This window comes from Simochromis diagramma, unplaced genomic scaffold (genome assembly GCF_900408965.1).
Source record: "Simochromis diagramma unplaced genomic scaffold, fSimDia1.1 OVJJ01000321.1, whole genome shotgun sequence".
NCBI lineage: Eukaryota > Metazoa > Chordata > Actinopteri > Cichliformes > Cichlidae > Simochromis > Simochromis diagramma.
The window spans coordinates 8,352,985-8,370,711 of record NW_024386772.1 but is presented as its reverse complement, the minus strand read 5'-3'; the positions used below and the strand labels follow the sequence as shown (position 1 = coordinate 8,370,711).

The 17,727-nt window shown below is 39.8% G+C and overlaps 1 protein-coding gene across 3 annotated transcripts; it reads left to right on the top strand.

Annotated features, from left to right (window-relative positions):
- Window positions 1–11,579: 11,579 nt before the first annotated feature.
- On the top strand, window positions 11,580–17,696 carry kdm8 (lysine (K)-specific demethylase 8). 3 transcript variants are annotated; one of them, XM_040046733.1, is made up of 8 exons: window positions 11,580–11,688; window positions 12,966–13,450; window positions 14,184–14,356; window positions 15,118–15,250; window positions 15,818–15,868; window positions 16,974–17,123; window positions 17,223–17,315; window positions 17,400–17,696. In XM_040046733.1, the coding sequence occupies exons 2-8, from the start codon at window positions 12,989–12,991 to the stop codon at window positions 17,562–17,564; spliced, it is 1,227 nt and encodes a 408-aa protein (XP_039902667.1). In that variant the 5' UTR covers window positions 11,580–11,688; window positions 12,966–12,988; the 3' UTR covers window positions 17,565–17,696. The 3 variants fall into 3 exon arrangements, with proteins under 3 accessions (XP_039902667.1, XP_039902682.1, XP_039902675.1); XM_040046741.1 differs by having other exon boundaries at window positions 11,589–11,880; XM_040046748.1 differs by lacking the exon at window positions 15,818–15,868.
- Window positions 17,697–17,727: the final 31 nt, after the last annotated feature.

Below are 17,727 nucleotides of genomic sequence, written 5' to 3'. Positions count from 1 at the left end.
TATTGGAGTGGACTTAGGGTAGTGGCATGTTGCTCTGGAGCACTGGGGGCCCACATATCCCAATGCCAATCTGTATTCTGTTTGAACCCGCACACATCTCCTTTTAGCCCTGCTTTCGTTTCAGATTCTGTTCATACTGGCTGTTTTTGGCTGCCAGCACAGGTGATTGGCACCTTCTTGCTGAATTTATAACAAAATCAATTCTCTAACAGCATCCCTGAGCACATCAATCTAAGAAAGATGCTTTCTACCCCCTCATTTTCAGCTTCACAGGCTCAGAGTGGTTATAGATGAATCCCTCTGTATACTCATATCGGCTCTGAGTGCTGTGGTAGTGCACGACTTTAATTGGCAGCGTCAAGTAATGCACAACATGTTAGGAGCTAGCAGCATTGGGAATCACCTTGTTAATTGAGGGCCGCAGTTGAGAGATTGACTAATTGATCAAGGCCTTTACAAGAGGTAGATAATTCATGGCGGCAACAGTGCAAGGGGAGGAGCCTTGTCAGTGATGATTCATGTGTCTCTTGGAGGAGAGTTGGTCTCCATGGTCTCTTTTGTTCAGCAGGCCCAGTTTGAAGGGGATTGTATCATCAGCACTGCCTCATAGCTGCTTGCTTCGCCCTCTAAATCAGAATTAAAAAAGGTGAGGCAGGTGTTGATAGGTTGCCACAAATGATACAGTGTTGTATGTCTGTATGCTTCCCCAGATGGTTGCTGCACTCCCTGAGCACCATCAAGATACAGGGAAGATGTATGGTCCTGTTGTAATGAAAGCATGAAGGGACCTCAAGTCACAGAGGAAATGTCTCCATCACACAGGTAGGAAGGCAATCATGCCCTTGTGTACTGTACTCTGGGAAAAAAAAATGTGGCAACAATGCCAAGCATATAAATTGAAAAAGAGGCAGAAAAACCTCCGATCTTCAACCTTGAACTGAGTTGTGATTTAAATATTAGCTTGTCTGAAAGCGCTTGTGTTCTCCTGTTAGAATATGCACACAAATGTATGTGTGGCAGGGTGGATCAGTGGTACTGCGGTGCACTGGTTAGGGCTGTCACTCTAACAGCAACAAAGTCCTGGGTTTGAATCTGCTGGTCGGTGTTTGCATACTCGTTAGGTTAACTGGTGATTCTAAAATTTGCCTTAAGTGTGAATAGTTGTCTGTTTGTCTGTGGTAGCCCAGTGACTGCCTTTGCAACCATGAATTGAAGAAACTGGATAGACAGAACAATAAATGTATGGTGAGAACTCAATGAGATTTATGAATGCAGAACAAATGTGGGAATGACAACAGTAGGGGCAATGGAAGATAATATTTTAAGAAAAAGTATGGATTATTGGGGGTGCATGTTGGAAAATATGATATTCTATATTCATCTTTTATTGTCAAGTAGCTGTAGAAAGCTTGAATAGAATAGAATAGACAGACATAGATATAGAATAGCATAGAATTATTGACTAACAACAAACTACTGACTTGTCAGTCATTAATGTTCTGTTTGATTCATCCTGATAAGTCACAGCAATTGAATCGTTACAGGGGTAATACAATCTACACAGTTACAATCTAAGAGTCTACTATTCTTGTACCTGTAAACATAAAAAAAGAAAAAAAGAAGACAAGAAAATAGAAACAAATAAATGGCTGGCAGATATCTTCATCTGGGGTGTTTACTCTAAAAAAACTGTTAATATTGTATTATTTAACATGTAATTCATGATATACTGAACGTGCTTAGTAAAATATCCCTTGTACTTATTTCAGGATTTATTACATGTTTTGTTGACATTAGGAAAAATATTGAAAAACAGCTTTACCAGCCTTATCTATTGAGGTGCAATCATTTTATGAATGAATCACTGGGGAAATACATTTTGACAGAAGAAGAAATCAGATCTGCTGCTGTTTTTTTTTCTCTCTCTCGCTGGTTTGAGATAGTTGTGAGATATGCATCATTCTTCTTCTCATCCAACAGCCTCTGCTATTTATATTTTCTCCCAGAGTCGAAGTCATCACGCACTTCCAGCACAAATCAAGCAGGGTTGGAGGGTCTCCAAATTTAATTTTGTGAGAGTGTCTCAGGAGAATTCAAATAAAATAGATTTTTTGCACAGTGGTAATTTAGGCAAGATTAAGATAACAGTAACTTGGTGCTTGCTGCTAAAATTGTAGACGGAGCCTGAATGTACTATCAATTTATTTTTTTAAATATGTTGTTTATATTTTCTGAGTATTTAGATTTGTTTTCGCTGCAATAAGTAGATGCGTATGTATAAATGTACAGGCATATATGCATATATTAACTCATGCATGTGTTTTATATTCTTTATGTAAAATTAATATCAATAGAGTTTTTTATTTTATACGGATACATTTAATTTACTGATGTAAAATTATCATAATGATTGCAGTGACCACACAGGCATATCATGCATGTATAAATACAAAAAATGGCATTTAATGCTGGCAAAATGTAATACAGCTATATTTTGCCTTGTATTTTTATCCTCCTATTGTTCACATCATTATATTTCAATATAATACAGGGTTTAATTATATTTTCCCCTTTTCTAATTTGGGAGAAGAGTCATAAACTGCACTGAAAAATGAAATAAAGTGAACAGCTTGAATTATTTCCATGATTTCACACAGACTCTGCAAATATGCAATATTACCATAATGAATCCCAATATTTCTATGTTTTACTTAGCATTACCATCAGGATTAGAGAAGCATATCAAGGGAGAGGCTTGAGTGTGAGACTTTAATCTGTCTAAGTTAAAACATAACCTAGTGAGGCTTGCCAAGTTTGCCTGGAGTCAGTGAACTGCCAAAGCTTTCACATCCTACAAGCAGAGGATTCATCACATGCTTTCAACTGCAGAAAATATGAAAAACAAAAAAATCCTTCCAGTGGCCAGACAGGCAATCAAATGTTTCTTCCTGCTCATATGTTAAGTTTTGTTTTGTTTTTTATAAATAAAGTCAATAAAGTGCAATAGTCAGAGCTGCTGGTAATACTGACTTCTGAATTATTAAACTATTTTGATGTATATTTTAAAAAAGCACCAGTTTACTAATACACAGTATTCTTTGATGGGCAGTTAAAATGACTTTGAATTCAATAAGTTTTTGCTTTTTTAATTGTCCAAGTCAAAAAGACAATCAAATGAAAATGAATTAAATTGCAGCCCAGTGGCTATGCAGGACAGATCCCCCCTCAGGGCAAATCTTCTCAGAACTAACATAGAAAGCTTATGAATTGCTCTGAGTTCGATTTCAAATGAAATGTAAGAAGCTTACAGAGGACAAGACGCCTTCAGCCAGTTCATCTGTGTGGTGTTCTTTCAGACATTTCACTGATCCCTCTTTGAGAAAATTTGACAAAGAGAATAAGAGTAACACATTTGTCAAATTATCTAATTAAGGATTAAAGAAAATGTAAAATCTAACCCACCTGACTATGGAGCAGTAGAGGATGTGCATCCTGTTTGCCAGTCCATCACAGACTACAGAGAAGCTGACAAACACTGACACTCAAGACAGTGCTGAGTTCACACCTGCTGGTCATTTGGGACCTTGCACTTTCTACCTGTGGCTGTGTTGGTTTTCTTCAAGTGCTCTAGTATCCTCCCAGAATCCAAAGACATACATTAGTTTAGCCACTGCTGCCGCCCAACAAATCTGACAAGGCGAGAAAATGTGCAAAAGTGATTTATCATATTTTATGTCAACTAACGTAAAACACAGAAGTTGTGGATGGTTGGATAATCTGACATTTCGAAAGACCAGTGCTACAGCCATTTCAAACAAAGCTGCAGTTTCCAAGGTTACCAGAAATGTAGCTTTGTAGGACTTGAGAATAGATCATAATTTCTCTTGGATGAGGAGCAAAAAGAAGAAGAAAAACTTGTAATAGGAAATCTGTGAAAGTCTGCTGTGGCGGGTGGGGGAAAAAAGGTGGAGGGAAGCTGGGAACAACTGGCCACATTTTGTCTGCGCTCTCCTAACTATCCCTGAATAAGACAATAAAAGCAATATAAAGGACTGCATCTAGACACTCACACTGGCACAACGTGTACATTAAATGGGTTTTCAAGCGCAGCTGCTCAAAAAGAAGCAGTTTTCTAATATGGAAATTTTTCGCTGTATATTTCAGCACGATAACCCCGGACATCCAGCTCATTCATATTAAAGATTCAAAGAGGTCAGTGTGTCACAATGTGAACACTGAACTTGGATGATGGATCAGCACACATTTGACAGCAGGATGTGATAAGAGCCCCTGGGTATGCTCAGAGTTGTTTCTGTGTATTTGTTCATCAGAGAGGCAGGTGGTTGAAGAACTGAATCGCTTTCCTCTGCTTTATTTGTGTTTTTGTTCCAGCTCCCACACAACATATAATGCAAGGAAATTAATATTTTTGCAATCTGAGCAGGATGTTGAATGATGCTGATTATAAAAAATGATTACAGCGATGCAGATGAATAAACGGAGGCTTTCCTCTCATATAAAGGATCTCTTTCACGCATGCAAACCCAAAGTGAAATAATCCATCAACACTTCTGCTTTCCTAAATCAATACAATGTGACAACATTTCTACATAGTTACAACCAGGACTATTGGGACAAAGAACACCGCTCTGTCACTGAATCTGCCATGATACATTTTCCTCTCTTCCTCCTTATTTACCGAGGCAGTTGTTTGTGACAGAGACGGTGGCAGGTCACAGGTGCCATGAAAATTAACCATCTTCTTCCCTTCACTGCAAACAAGTGTGAACATTTACCCTCCCTTATACTGAAATAGAACTTTGTGGATGCATTCTCCCGAAGCATTAGGTTTCCGCTTGTGCACAAATGAAGAATAGACTCCTCTTCACAAGTGGAGGTGACTGCTAACCCAGTTGAAGCAGGTAATGTGTGCCAAGGTCAGACATCCACAACTTTTATTTGTTCACAAACCACCAAAAGGCATTGTTGACTTGGTGCATGCACTGTTATGGAGTCTCTGAGTGCATGTATTTTCAATTCTGAGTGCCTTTCTGATCTTCTGTAACCTTTTTCTAACACGAAGAAAAGGATAAGGGATGTTTCTGGAACCTGTAATAAGTACAAAAAGCATTCTCCTGTTTTACACGGAGACACACAGGAATAAGCGACTGTGCATCACAGTTTTGGTCTTTGGATGGAATTTGTTTTTTATGTTCCAACTTTAATTTTGCCAAATGCAAAACAGGAGAAAGCAGAAAAGATTAAATACTTTGTTAATATAACTGGATGCATTCAAGTTGCGGTTGAAAATGAGCAGAATTCTACGAGGAGTTCTCAATTGAAAATGATCTGTTGAATGCATGGGCCTACCATAATATTCATAAACCTGAATAAAATCATTGTTCTGTGCGTTGAAAAGCGTGAAGCGATGAAAAAGATTTTGAGAGTTTTCTGTGGTGTACATAGCTATTTTTTTCCTCTGTGTCTTGACTCGCTTTTGAAGTCTTAATCTCTGTTCTACAGCCTCTCTCTCTAATGTTGGGGGTGTCGTTCATAAATCTGACCTGATGAAAAGCCTTTGGAGTCAAGAATTGTCAACAAAGAAAGCATGACATACGCAACTATCTCTGTTTCCTCTTTGCATACTAAATTGTTAAGCCATGAAGGAGGAGCACTTTGCTGCCACAACACTGCTCTCTGCTGGTAAATTAACTCCTTGTGTTGGACTGACCTTTGAACATTTGCAGGCTAGAATAAGGAGAGATTAAGGAGTCGAGGTTGTATTTGTTCAAGAAAACGGCTTAAAGCTGCAAAAGAGGTACGATTTCCGGGCAGAAAAAGCAAAAACCTCCTGAAATCATTCCAGTCCTTCAACTCTTCATTGTTAACCTGTTATTAAAAATGCATATTATTCACATTTGCATATGTATGCACTGAGAGCAATCAATCAAACCAGTGTCATTAACGTCTTTTTTCTCTGTAGCTCAGAAATGCAGTACATCAGACATGCACTGTAGAACATAGGCAAATGTGTTGTCCTCATTTACAGATTATCCACATTGTGACTTGAAGATTTACAGGCTGCATAGCAGTGGCAGTTTTACTAATGACTCGTAGGCTCTCCAGCTGCAGGGGCCTCCAAGACATTTGGAGTAATATCACTTTGTTCAGATGCTACGGTTGTATGTATGAGCTCTACACCAGCACCTTGTCAGAAGCTAAGAAATTCCTGCAGAACCCCTGGAGGTGACCACCCACCTCGTTTTAGCCTTGTTAAAGAACCAAAGGGAAATCATATTTCAAGATGATACCCTTTCTCTTCATATATACTATGCTTATTACTGCATCCAAGAAAGATCAAAGCTACCTAAACTACCCTCAGAGCTTGCAGCCCACTGAAGATTTTTCACAGTACTAGAATAACGAGGTGAAGACTGCTTCCACTTTTATCTCCACCTTGCTTACCAAGTGAGTCATATTTGTCAGAAGTGAATCTTTTTGGCCAGAAGTGCCATGCTCTTCTTAGAAATGCACCCAGGGAAGAGTTGAAAAAAGGGGGGGGGGGGGATTTTTCAAGCAGGCAAACACATTCAGTGTCATTATTTTTTTTCTATTCCGATGAAAGGTTGAAACGGTATATTTCCCCACCGCCTGGTATTGATTTGCGTATAAGCATCACCCCAAGTTTCCATCAATAATCAAACATGACCAGTATCAAGTGGTGACTGAGGAAGCAGAGTAACCTGGGGACTTTCCCCCTTTCTGTATACCCTGAAACAGCTGTTTGAGCTCTAATTAAAGGGAAGTAGCAGGTGTCACCTGAGCCCCAACTGCAGGGGCACACCTGGTTGCATTAATTTGATCCAAAGTGGTTTTGACGGACTGTCTGCACTCTAGCGTCCCACAGAAAGCCAGTGGAACTGAGCACCTATTTGGAGCACGTGGGCAAGAGCGCTTCGCTAACACTGCTTTGTGGAGGTATGCCAAGCTGGCAAGCCCATGTCTTCGCAGTGACCCAGGGGACGGCTCTGTCATCCCTGCCTCTGACTTACCAGGAACATCTGTAAGTGAGCAGCCCTGCAACACTGACCTGTAGTCACACTGAGCTGACGGCCGGGTGTGCCAGAGATAATTGTCTGTGGAAACCTCCCCGAGGCTGTAAAGGCAGCTTGTTTCAGATCTCCTGATGATTTCACAGGACATTTAACTTTACACCTCTCATTTGTTACCTCTCCAGGGCATTTCCAAATATCCATTACCAGGTTTCCAAGGAATGCAGCAACCCTTAACCTCTGCTAGCTTTTATGTATGCATAAATTGCCTTGGGGATAAATGTGACACTGAATTTGGTAGTTGTGACATGATGTGTTTTCCTGTGCAAGGTTAAGCAAACAGGTGACCTCTAAAACTGAGCAGTGACAAAAAAAAATACTCATTGTGAAATTACAGATGCAATATTGTGTGATTTCTCTGACACTTGAATTGCCTGATGAAATTTACATGACCTCAGAATGAAGCTGCAGCGCTTCAAATGGGTACTGCCTCAGGTCATGCTGCACTCTCTGTGGCAACAATTTCTTTGTGCCATGACAATACATTAATTTCATGAGTCAACAGGCTACGACTGGCAGTTTGTGTCAAGCTAAACAGTGTTTAATTGGATTCTGATCCATGGCAACACCACCGGAGGCTTGTTTCAATCTTCCCTTTTTTTTTCAGCAGCACCTGGAGCGTAATGGTGGTGATTACATCCCTCCTGTGGTGCCTCAGTGGTTCTACCCTCACGGCCTCTGGGAATATGCTACTGACAGTCACGGTCCATGCTGCCCTGCTGCCCTGTTTGACTGCTGGCAAACCCTGAGCTGCTGCTGCTGAGATTTTTTGTTGTACCACTGCTGAGACAAGCCCAGGTTCAAAGGGAATTATGATAATACAAACCAAATTAATTGTTTACTGCACAAACCCGGGCACAGCTGAGATTCCAAACAATGTATCAGGAAAGCCTCCTACTTGCAGAGGCATAAAATTAAAACTGTTTACTTGGAAAGAAATTGAATTAAATAAATCTACTTGGAGAGCACTTTTATGAAATGAAATCATTCAACTTGACCAAAAGAGGAAACAGATATAGAGTATGTATATTATTATTACGTTATTATATTAGATAATATAATATAAATCTGGTGGTAATGTAATTCAGAAAAATTTAGGTGCTGAAATATGTTATAAGGGACTAAGAACACTATAAATAATTTAACTTTTTAGGAAAAGTGGATTAACTTTAAAAAAAAAAAAAAACTGAAGTGTCAGAAACAGTTGTTTACAAATCAGTCTTACCAAAAGGATCTGGAGCTTTAGATCACATTGTCGTTTTCCTTGGTAAATCCTGTATCTTCATCTGCAAATGAAGATCATATAAGATGACTTGAACCTCAACAGAGCTCCTGCAGTCTTTCTAAAATTATTTGACTTATCAGTTGTTTCTTGAAAAGAAGACTACAAATCCAAGGAAACTGCAAGTCGAGAACTGCCCACAGGGTTGTTGTTGAATTGGTTCAGACTCTGTTGTGCTCTGAGGAGTTGTTTTTGTTTTGCATCTGTGTGATTGGTTGATGTCGCTCTGGGCATTATGAAAGGTTGTGCATAAGTTAAACGCATCCTCTAGGAAGCTCAAATGAATAAAGTGGATGTGTCCTGTTGTGGTTCAGGTTACTAGTCTTACCGATACAATGATTATGTCATTTTAATGCTTCCAGATTGATCAGCAACCAAAAAATGTGTTAAAAAAAATAAAACTAAATAGTTAATAGCACATTTTCTATGGTTTACGCTTTACTAACGGTGGTATATTCCCCTGCTTAAAAGAGCCACTGCCATTGGGGGATGTTGTTGCCATGGAGAGCATGCTTGGTCTTCAAAGACGTTAAGTTAGGTGGCGCTACCAGATGTCTCCTTTATATGGAACTGCACAAATATATGGAGACACTGTATATCATTTTGGGCAGCTTTGAAGGGAATTCACTTGTCTAAAATCTGGATTTTACCCAAACCACGTGAAGAAAACAGGGAAGGCATTTAACTGTAGTCAGATTCAGGTTACCATGTGTTTTGATGCCAATGCTGGAACAGAGAAAGCCACTGATCAATCTGGAAGCATCAAAATGACATAATCATTGTATTGGTAAGACTAGCAACTTGAATCACAACAGGACACATCCATTTATTCATTTGAGCTTCCTAGAGGATGCATTTAACTTATGCACAACCTTTCATAATGGGAAATATAGTTTTTGTTATAGTTTTTTGTTTTCTGTTTTGCATAAGGGGAGATATGTTGCAATGTGCAGTGTGTGTGTGATAATTGGTTAAAAAATGCTGAAACAGGCGTGCAAATCTTTTGGCTACAGGATTATTAAGACTATCACACGATGCCATGACAACACACTTGAGTTGCTTTTTGTGCTTTTTGGAGTGAAGGTGTTGTACAAGTTGTTTCAAATAAAATATATGTTTCCTTAACGTGATAAATGACAATGTGACCTGCATAGTTATTATTTATTTTGTTTTAATTTTTTAAAGTTAAATTGCTAAGATGTTCGACATTGTCCACACAAACAGTCTTTGCCCTAAATTTAATTGTTAGGATGAGCAACATGCTGTTGGTTTTACTGGCATGTATGTGTTAGATTACATATCGGTGGACTCACTAGCTGAAATCAAGAAATCTTTTCAAATCAGGTGTAAAAAAATATTTTGAAATTAAATTCCAAGATATTTTCTGAATGGCACGCTCTAACTAGGCCCTGGGAGGAACAGAGTCATGGGCCTTTCCTTCTACATAAAGAAGAGAAAGGTTGCTGACCCCTGTCGATGAAGTGTTGGAAGGACGGCCTGCACATGAAGTCAGTGCTGTGAGCACAGGGAGGAACAACAGTGCTGGGCCTCTGACCTTCAGCCCTGTGCTGTCTTACAACCAGAGTCAGACACATCTGAATAATACATCGACCTCTCCTGCTGGGACCACCCTCACTGCTCACACAAGCAGAGGTTCAGAAACACATCATTCACATCCACAGTGTAAGGTTTGTGTCCCTCGACATCCTACACAATAGTGAGCAGAGCTGAGGTTTGGTCCAATATTTATTGCCTATAGGAACTTATCTGATTGAGTGGCTTTTTTTTTTAATCTTCAATGCTTGTTGGCATATTACTTTATTTTTTAAACCTTTAACATTATTACAGTAGGTCATTGTTTTAGGCAATTGTGCACAAGTATCTTGTCAAGCACTCAAATACTGATTTTCTTTATTCTTTTAAATTTGTAATTACCTGTTTTTGCAGTTAGTCCTTTTAATTTTAATTTTAATTTTTTAGGAAAAGCTTAAAAAGCTTAAAAGAACACAAAGCCTTTTTTGGCTGTCACAGTAATTTCTCACCTCCATGCAGGAGGTGAACAAAAGATCGAGCCACGAGGATTCTGCTGTTTACACTGTGAGAATGAATAGAAACGTCTGAAACATTTTAAAATCCCCCGTGATTCCTGGAAAGCCACGCTGTCTCTCTCTTGTTTCCATCTGCTTTACATACAAGAGCGGCTGTTCAGTTTGCACTGAGAGAATATTTGAATTTCATAGAGTGTTTGACATTTGATAATAGTGCACTGTGTTTATAGATTCTACACTTCCCTGCCGAAGGTTTCCTATCATGCTTGTTCAGGCTACATACCCCCTAAAAAAGCAATATAACTGCCCTGCCCCTCCAAATATCTCTGTGTGACATCAAAAAGACAAATCCAATTATGGTTTCACTTGAGCTGATAAATATCAATCATCCTTCTTGGAATATCTGTGTTTACATAAATCGTTTCGAGCAGTTGGAGCAATTAAAAGGGAGGAAAAACAAATAGTTGTGTGCTGTCATTTAATGTGACAAAAGAGCTGGGGTCTCACTGCAAGACAGTCTATTGACTGGACTCTGTCATTTCACCTGTTAAGCCAAATTTATAATTGTATGTAAATGAGGTGGTGCTGTCACCAGAGCGCTGTTTCATTTTAACTGAGCTTCAGAGCATCTGGTTAATCATCTAAAAAGACAGAAATGAGACAGACACAGGTTTTAAATAGCCAGTAGTCTGAGAGGTTGTGAGCAAAAATGTGTGTGTAGGAGTAGGATATGCGTGGGAGTGTGTATGCTTGGCAGGAAACTGGCAACACATGACAAACAAACAGGGGTGTGCAGTGCGCCAGCTTGACTTGGAGAAGGGGAGGGGGGGGGTCGCAAAGTCCAAGGACTTAGCAAAGTACCATTTAATTCAATGCCATCCTGCCTTTGCAGTGGGACTGTAACCTCACGGGTTAGAGGAAGTGCAGATGCTGCCACCATCTACTGGACCACAAAGGGAATCCCAGTTTCTGCCTTTTGAGAAGGAAAAGAAAAGGCTTAAGTTCTTGAAAATAAATAAACCATAAAAGCAATATTTTGTCATTAATAATTTGATGGGATCAGTTTTTATATACAGCTTTTAATATCTACACTGCAGCGTGGAACCAATATGTTTAGCTATTCGAGTTTCCTCCCGGTGTGTTTTTGTTGTGCCACAGGCGTCAGAGCAGCGCGCGCGCGTGTGTGGAGTTGCTCCGTAATTTCACAGATATTATCGGATTATTGGTGTAAATGGCTTAGTAAAAGGTAAATGTGGCATTTTAGGGATTTAATTTGAACTTAAATTAAGTCTCCGTGTTTACGAGTCATCGTGAAACATTGCCGCCAAAACGTTTTTCACAAGTGTGCAAAATTCACAGACTGCAAGTAACAGAAAAGAGACGAAGAATGACAGAAGGAAGAAAGGGATAAATATGGAAAACTAAATATTTTCATGAGGTCTGGTCCTCTATTTCTGTGTCCATAAACCTGTTTCAGGTATTAAGTGCGTTGCGTCATAGCTTTAAATGGGAAATTCCCGGCAAGCTTTAGTAGCAAAAAATAAGAATATTTATATTTATAGGAAAATATATATCTCTCTGTGTGTATGTGTAAGTAGCCACGTTTTAAAGCTACAGCCTTGCGTTCATGTTACATCTTTGTTTCTTGTGAGATTTTGGGATAAAATTGAGCATAGAGTGAATTGCACTGCGTGAGTCTAATCTCCGAGGCTTTAACGGAAAATATAATTGGCTTTCTCCCGCTGCTGCATAAAGAAAAAAAAATGAATGAGATAAAGTTCACTCTTTGCTCATACTTTGATGACTTCCATAATGAAATCTCGCTGAAGGGACTGTAATTCCCCAAATATCCTAAGTCGCTGGGGTTTCCATTGGATTTTTGGGTTTGCTGCACAGCCCATGTGACTGTGTAAAAATCAGCTGGAGTGCACTCCAGGGTCGTGGATGGCTTAGGCATGTGGCATATCAAATGCTTTCTTTGTTTAGTCCAGTCTGCCTCTGAGTTCACAGGGCTGCGTTTCTGTACTAAAATGAATCAGGCCCTCGGAGTTGGCTGCCTCCTGCTTTGGCATCATCTCCAGCAACACAGACCATCCAAACGCTGATGGAGTCACATGGAGGCGGAGTTGGCGGCTCCAGCAACAATGCGGCAAAAGTGTTGTTTTCATGCATGTGTCTCGCCCCCCCCGGTTCTGGCTCAGGATGCCCTCACCTGTGTTCTGTTGTTGCCAGTTTAGTAATTAGTTGTATACATCTGTTTCACAGCACCAAAGAGGCTGAACAAGCGTACTGTGTATTTGTGCGACAATGGCAGGCTGTTTTAACAGTTGGTGGGCTCAATAACCAGCTAAATACATAAGGAGTCATTAAATTACATCCCTCCCCTTTAAAAAAAGAAAAGTCAGTGAATTGGTGAAAGTGAGCCTAAATCTGAGCAAATTTAACTTCTAAGTGCTTCATTATAAAAACTTGAGTTGACACTTCACTGTTAACCCTGACTCACTTTCATTGTTCATTTCACAGTAAAAGTAACGACCTTCTTGTCAATGGCATCGCTGTGGTCAAAAATCTCTCCAGTACTGCCTGCTAATGAAGAGCAGTTTCCACTGAAATTCAGTGACAAAGTGGAGCTGAGTGTGGTGGAAATGCTGCAACGGTCCAGGAAGCAGCTGTACGGAGACATCACAAGTTCCAGCCGGTTGCTTAATGCTCAGATTATTTTGGACATTTCATGGGAGAAGCTCAACACCGGAACATGGCGGCATGTGGACAAGGAGTGGAGGCGCGTTTACTCATATGGCTGCCTCTTCAAAGTGGCGGCACTGTGTTGTGAAAGTCCGTCCGAAGACAAGATCCTGGAGGCTGTTCGGATTTGCGACATGGGTCTAATCATGGGCGCGGCCATCATGGGTGATATACTTCAGGTTATTGTTCGGATTCTGCAAAGTCACATAAGGACATTGAACTCTACTAAAGAAGAGGATGAGAGTGAACATGCTGAGGTCAAGGTCAGCGATTTTTTTCTTTCATCTGAAATGCACAATTTTCTGTCAGTCCTTTAGTTTATTTAGTAATTACTAACTGATAGTTCTACTAGTGAGAAAACATTCTTGTACATTTCATTCAACCTGATTCAGAGTTCGAACTAATAGTGACTGATGGGGACATTTCAGAGTAAATCTTCTGGACGCTTGGAAAAGAAATTCCTCTGTGACCTTCATTTTGTTGCACTCCATCAGATGTCACTGAAGATTAAGTGCAGCAACTTTTCAAATGTCAGGTCACTTTGTTTAGACACCATCTAAATAGAGATGGAGAGTTTAGTGCAGGGCTGGCAGGATTTTCCGTGCTTTTTTTCCCCTTTTAAAAGCTATCATCTTAAAAAAGCTGTTGAAATAGTCTACCCATCTGTCACGAGCTGCACAGTGGGGAATGGGGCTGCAACTAACAAGTATTTAGAAATGTTGTCTTTAATTTGTTCTTGGTTAATCAGGGCAAGGAAATGGTAGAAAGTAGCAACACATTTCCCAGAAGCTTAAAGTCATACTATGATTAAATTGCCTGCCACACTTACAGTACAAAAGATCACTGAAATCAGTATAAGCTGGAACCCAGAGAAGACTTAATTGATAGTTGTTTACTCACATATGTGAGATATAATCAAGGACTTGTTTTTCTTATCGTTTTCCTCTAAAGGTTGAATTGATTTTTTTTTTTTTTTCATTTTGAAATCATTTCCAGAGAATAAAGATTGAAAGCCAGCTTGTCTCTGCAATCAAAGAAGAGTCGGCGGTTCTCAGGATAAGGTGTCCTTCACTGGAAAGTTTCAAAACAAACTACCTGCTCCCCCTCAAACCGGTGATTTTAGAAGGAATCATCGACCATTGGCCTGCTTTCAACAAACACCCCTGGAGGTTTGTTTGTACAGAATGTATTGTTGTTCAGTTCATGATTGCTATGTGTATTAATTAATTGGCTATTATCAATCATTGTCGTTTGCATATTTTTGTCCGGATGACACCAGCCAGCTGTTTCCCCCAATTATGAACCAATTTACTCTCATTAGTATGCTAATCTCAATCATGCACTGAAAAGGTTAAAGTAGATTTGAAAACCACTTTCAAAATTGTACATTCTGTCTGTGAAAATAAGCTTCACAGTACTGGCATGTTTGTGCTCCTCCACCTTGGTTAAATGCAGCACTTACATCCAGTCCAGCCTTGTAATCAGACTATTTTACACTTGCAGCAGCAGCAGAGTGCACTTATCAAGCTGAGAGGACAGAAAACCTGAAGGACTTTGGTACAGAGAGGCAGCTGACATGTAGTATGCAGTGTGTATCACTTTGATATCTATCTGTCATTTCCTTAACTATGTGAGCAAATAGGGACAACAGGTCTGTTTACTCATCTCTGCATATGTGATTGCTGACTCTCAAGTCTGACACCAGCGTCTGATATAACTTTCTTTCAATTTAATAATATCCTTCACTGTCCTCCCTCTCATTGCTCACTCCTGACAGCAGCCTATTCACTCTGGCATCTGACATACAGCTTCTGGCACCTCAGTCACATCCTGACGTGCTTATATATAAGATGTTTTGAAGCATCGCTTGAAACCAGGATCGCCACATTTATGTGTGACTCACTCAAGTAACTGTCTCCCTCCTGCAAAGCATAGAATACCTGAGGTCTGTGGCCGGCTGCCGGACTGTTCCTGTTGAGGTGGGATCCAGGTACACTGATGAGGATTGGTCACAAACGCTGCTCACGGTCAATGAATTCATTGATAGATATGTTTTGAATAAAGTAAGTGCATCTTGAGCAAGTCTTTAAATCACATTATTTATATCAGTGGTCCCCAACCTTTTTTGCGCCACGGACCGGTTTAATGTCAGACAATATTTTCATGGACCAGCTTGAAGGTGTCGCGGCTAAATGCAACAAAATAAAATGATACAACCAAGACAAAAACTGCAGTATTTTGTAAATATAACACTAAACACAAATTCACTGTGTAATTGTGTAACTCTATTAGCAGCGTCCTCCTGAAATGCGCCAACAACATTGAGAGTAACACCCTCCCCTCTTCCCCTTAATGCTCTCTGGTCGCTATGGTAACATGTAAATATTTCTTTCAAAATAAGACACACAACTACAACACAGGAAAAAGACCCAGGGAAACAGAGTAAACAATAAGAACCCTGGAAACCATAAATTTCACACCCAAGACGCAACCCTCGCAGCCCGGTACCGGTCTGTGGCCCGGAGGTGGGGGACTGCCGATTTATGTGAATGAGAGAAAGAGAAGACCTTGGGATTTCTAACATGATATCTGGGCTTTTGTTGTTTGTTTTGTGTATCAACATTGAACAGGATGGAGTGAAAGCTTTGGGTTATTTGGCTCAGCACCAGCTTTTTGACCAGGTAGAGTTCAGATTTTTAGTTTTGAAACACCAAAATAATTGTAGTGAATAATTTTGTCAGTTTAACAATTACTTCTTTAAAAATGACATTTTCAGCACTATAAAGAACGGGATTCTTTTTCTAGCTGTCATACTAACACAAGATTGCTTTTAACATTAGTGGTATTTTTTAGCAGTAATTTCAACATCAGGGCTGGATAATTAAGATCAAATTTTTGGACTCTATGATTAGATTAGAAGGATCCCAGCCACAGAGTCACCATTTAGACCGATTTTCACACAGCATCTATATTTTTTTACATTTCTTGGGGATTTTATAGTGCCATGTTTCTAAATGAAACATTTATTTTTGATGTGCAAAAGCTTTGATTTCTTTATATATCACTTGGAAAATACAAAGTCTGTGCAGTGATTTGTTGAAACATCTGCAAACATACATGGGAATACAAGGTAAAAGGCAAAAACCGAGATTATACAATTCTGATGAGCTTGAAAGTGAATATGTGGCACAGTGTGAACGGTCTTAGGCAAGCTTTCTTGTAATTCTTTTAAGTAGTCTTCATGAACAGTTCTCCAGGCTTCTTAAGGACGTTCAAGGCTCTTCTTTGGATGTCGGCTGCCTTTTGTTTAATTCCCTGTTAGGATGATCCTACACTGTTTCAGTAATATTGAGGTCCAGGCTTTGGGGAGGCCAATCTGTGACTGATATTTATCAGGCTGATAAATATCTCTGGGCTGTAATGAGACTGAAAATTCCAATAAATAAACAGACTGTTTGCAGACATTCGGGTGGCTCTCTGAGGCTGTACGGGAGCTCATCAGTAATAGTTAAGTAAAAACCAACCTTATGGCAGAATATCTGTGCCAGTTTTCATGGAAATCCATCGAGTATTTATGAATATTTTTCAGTTGGAAAACTATGGTGGATATACTCACAAAAAGAAGTCATGCATTTTTTTTAGTTTGCATGGCAGAAGGTGGAAAAATAATTAGCAATTCTTTTTACTTGCCAGGAAATGTTGGCAAAGTTCTCATGAGAAAAAAAGATACTATTTAGTAAGTAAAATTAGTCTTAAATGCCCTATTACTGTTTGATTATACCTTAGATACCAGAGCTCAAGGATGATATCCGCCTCCCTGATTATTGCTGTCTTGGTGAAGGCGACGAAGAGGATATTACTGTGAATGCGTGGTTTGGTCCCGGGGGTACAGTCTCTCCTCTTCACCAAGATCCTCAACAGAACTTTCTGGCGCAGGTGCTGTTAACTGTAATGCTTTATGAATTAAATTAATGTCAAAGGTTGATCATGTGATAACAGTTTCCTTACCACATGGGATTCCTTCTGTATATACAGGTAGTGGGAAGCAAATACATTCGCCTATATTCCCCCGAGGACACAGGCAAGCTGTACCCTCATCAATCACAGCTGCTTCACAATACCAGTCAGGTAGGATTGACAGTCCATGGAGATAGCACATGTTGGACGTGCAAATGTATGCAGTATTTCCAATTTCTGACTTCTTCCGTCTAGGTGCAGGTGGAAAATCCAGATGCCGAGCGCTTCCCGGAGTTTGCCAAAGCTCCGTATCTCGAATGCGTGTTACAGCCTGGAGACGTTCTTTTCATCCCTGTCCGACACTGGCACTACGTCCGCTCCTTAGAGCTCAGCTTCTCTGTCAGCTTCTGGTGGTCGTGATTGCAGTTTCCAAATAAAAAACCATATAGCATGTGTGTAATGAAACTAGTTTCAGCCTGATTTCTCCTGCCGTTGAAGAAGGTCACTGGAGAGCTTTTAACTAATGTGAGGCTAATAAAAGTATTAGGACGACCTCTGATTACAAAAACCTTTGATCCATGAA

Bases quoted from the DNA above. Each gene is read 5' to 3' on its own strand.
- kdm8 (XM_040046733.1), top strand. From the start codon at position 12,989: ATGGCATCGCTGTGGTCAAAAATCTCTCCAGTACTGCCTGCTAATGAA. The intron at 14,357-15,117 runs GTTTGTTTGTAC...CCTCCTGCAAAG, and splicing joins TTCAACAAACACCCCTGGAG to CATAGAATACCTGAGGTCTG. The intron at 17,316-17,399 runs GTAGGATTGACA...TCTTCCGTCTAG, and splicing joins TGCTTCACAATACCAGTCAG to GTGCAGGTGGAAAATCCAGA.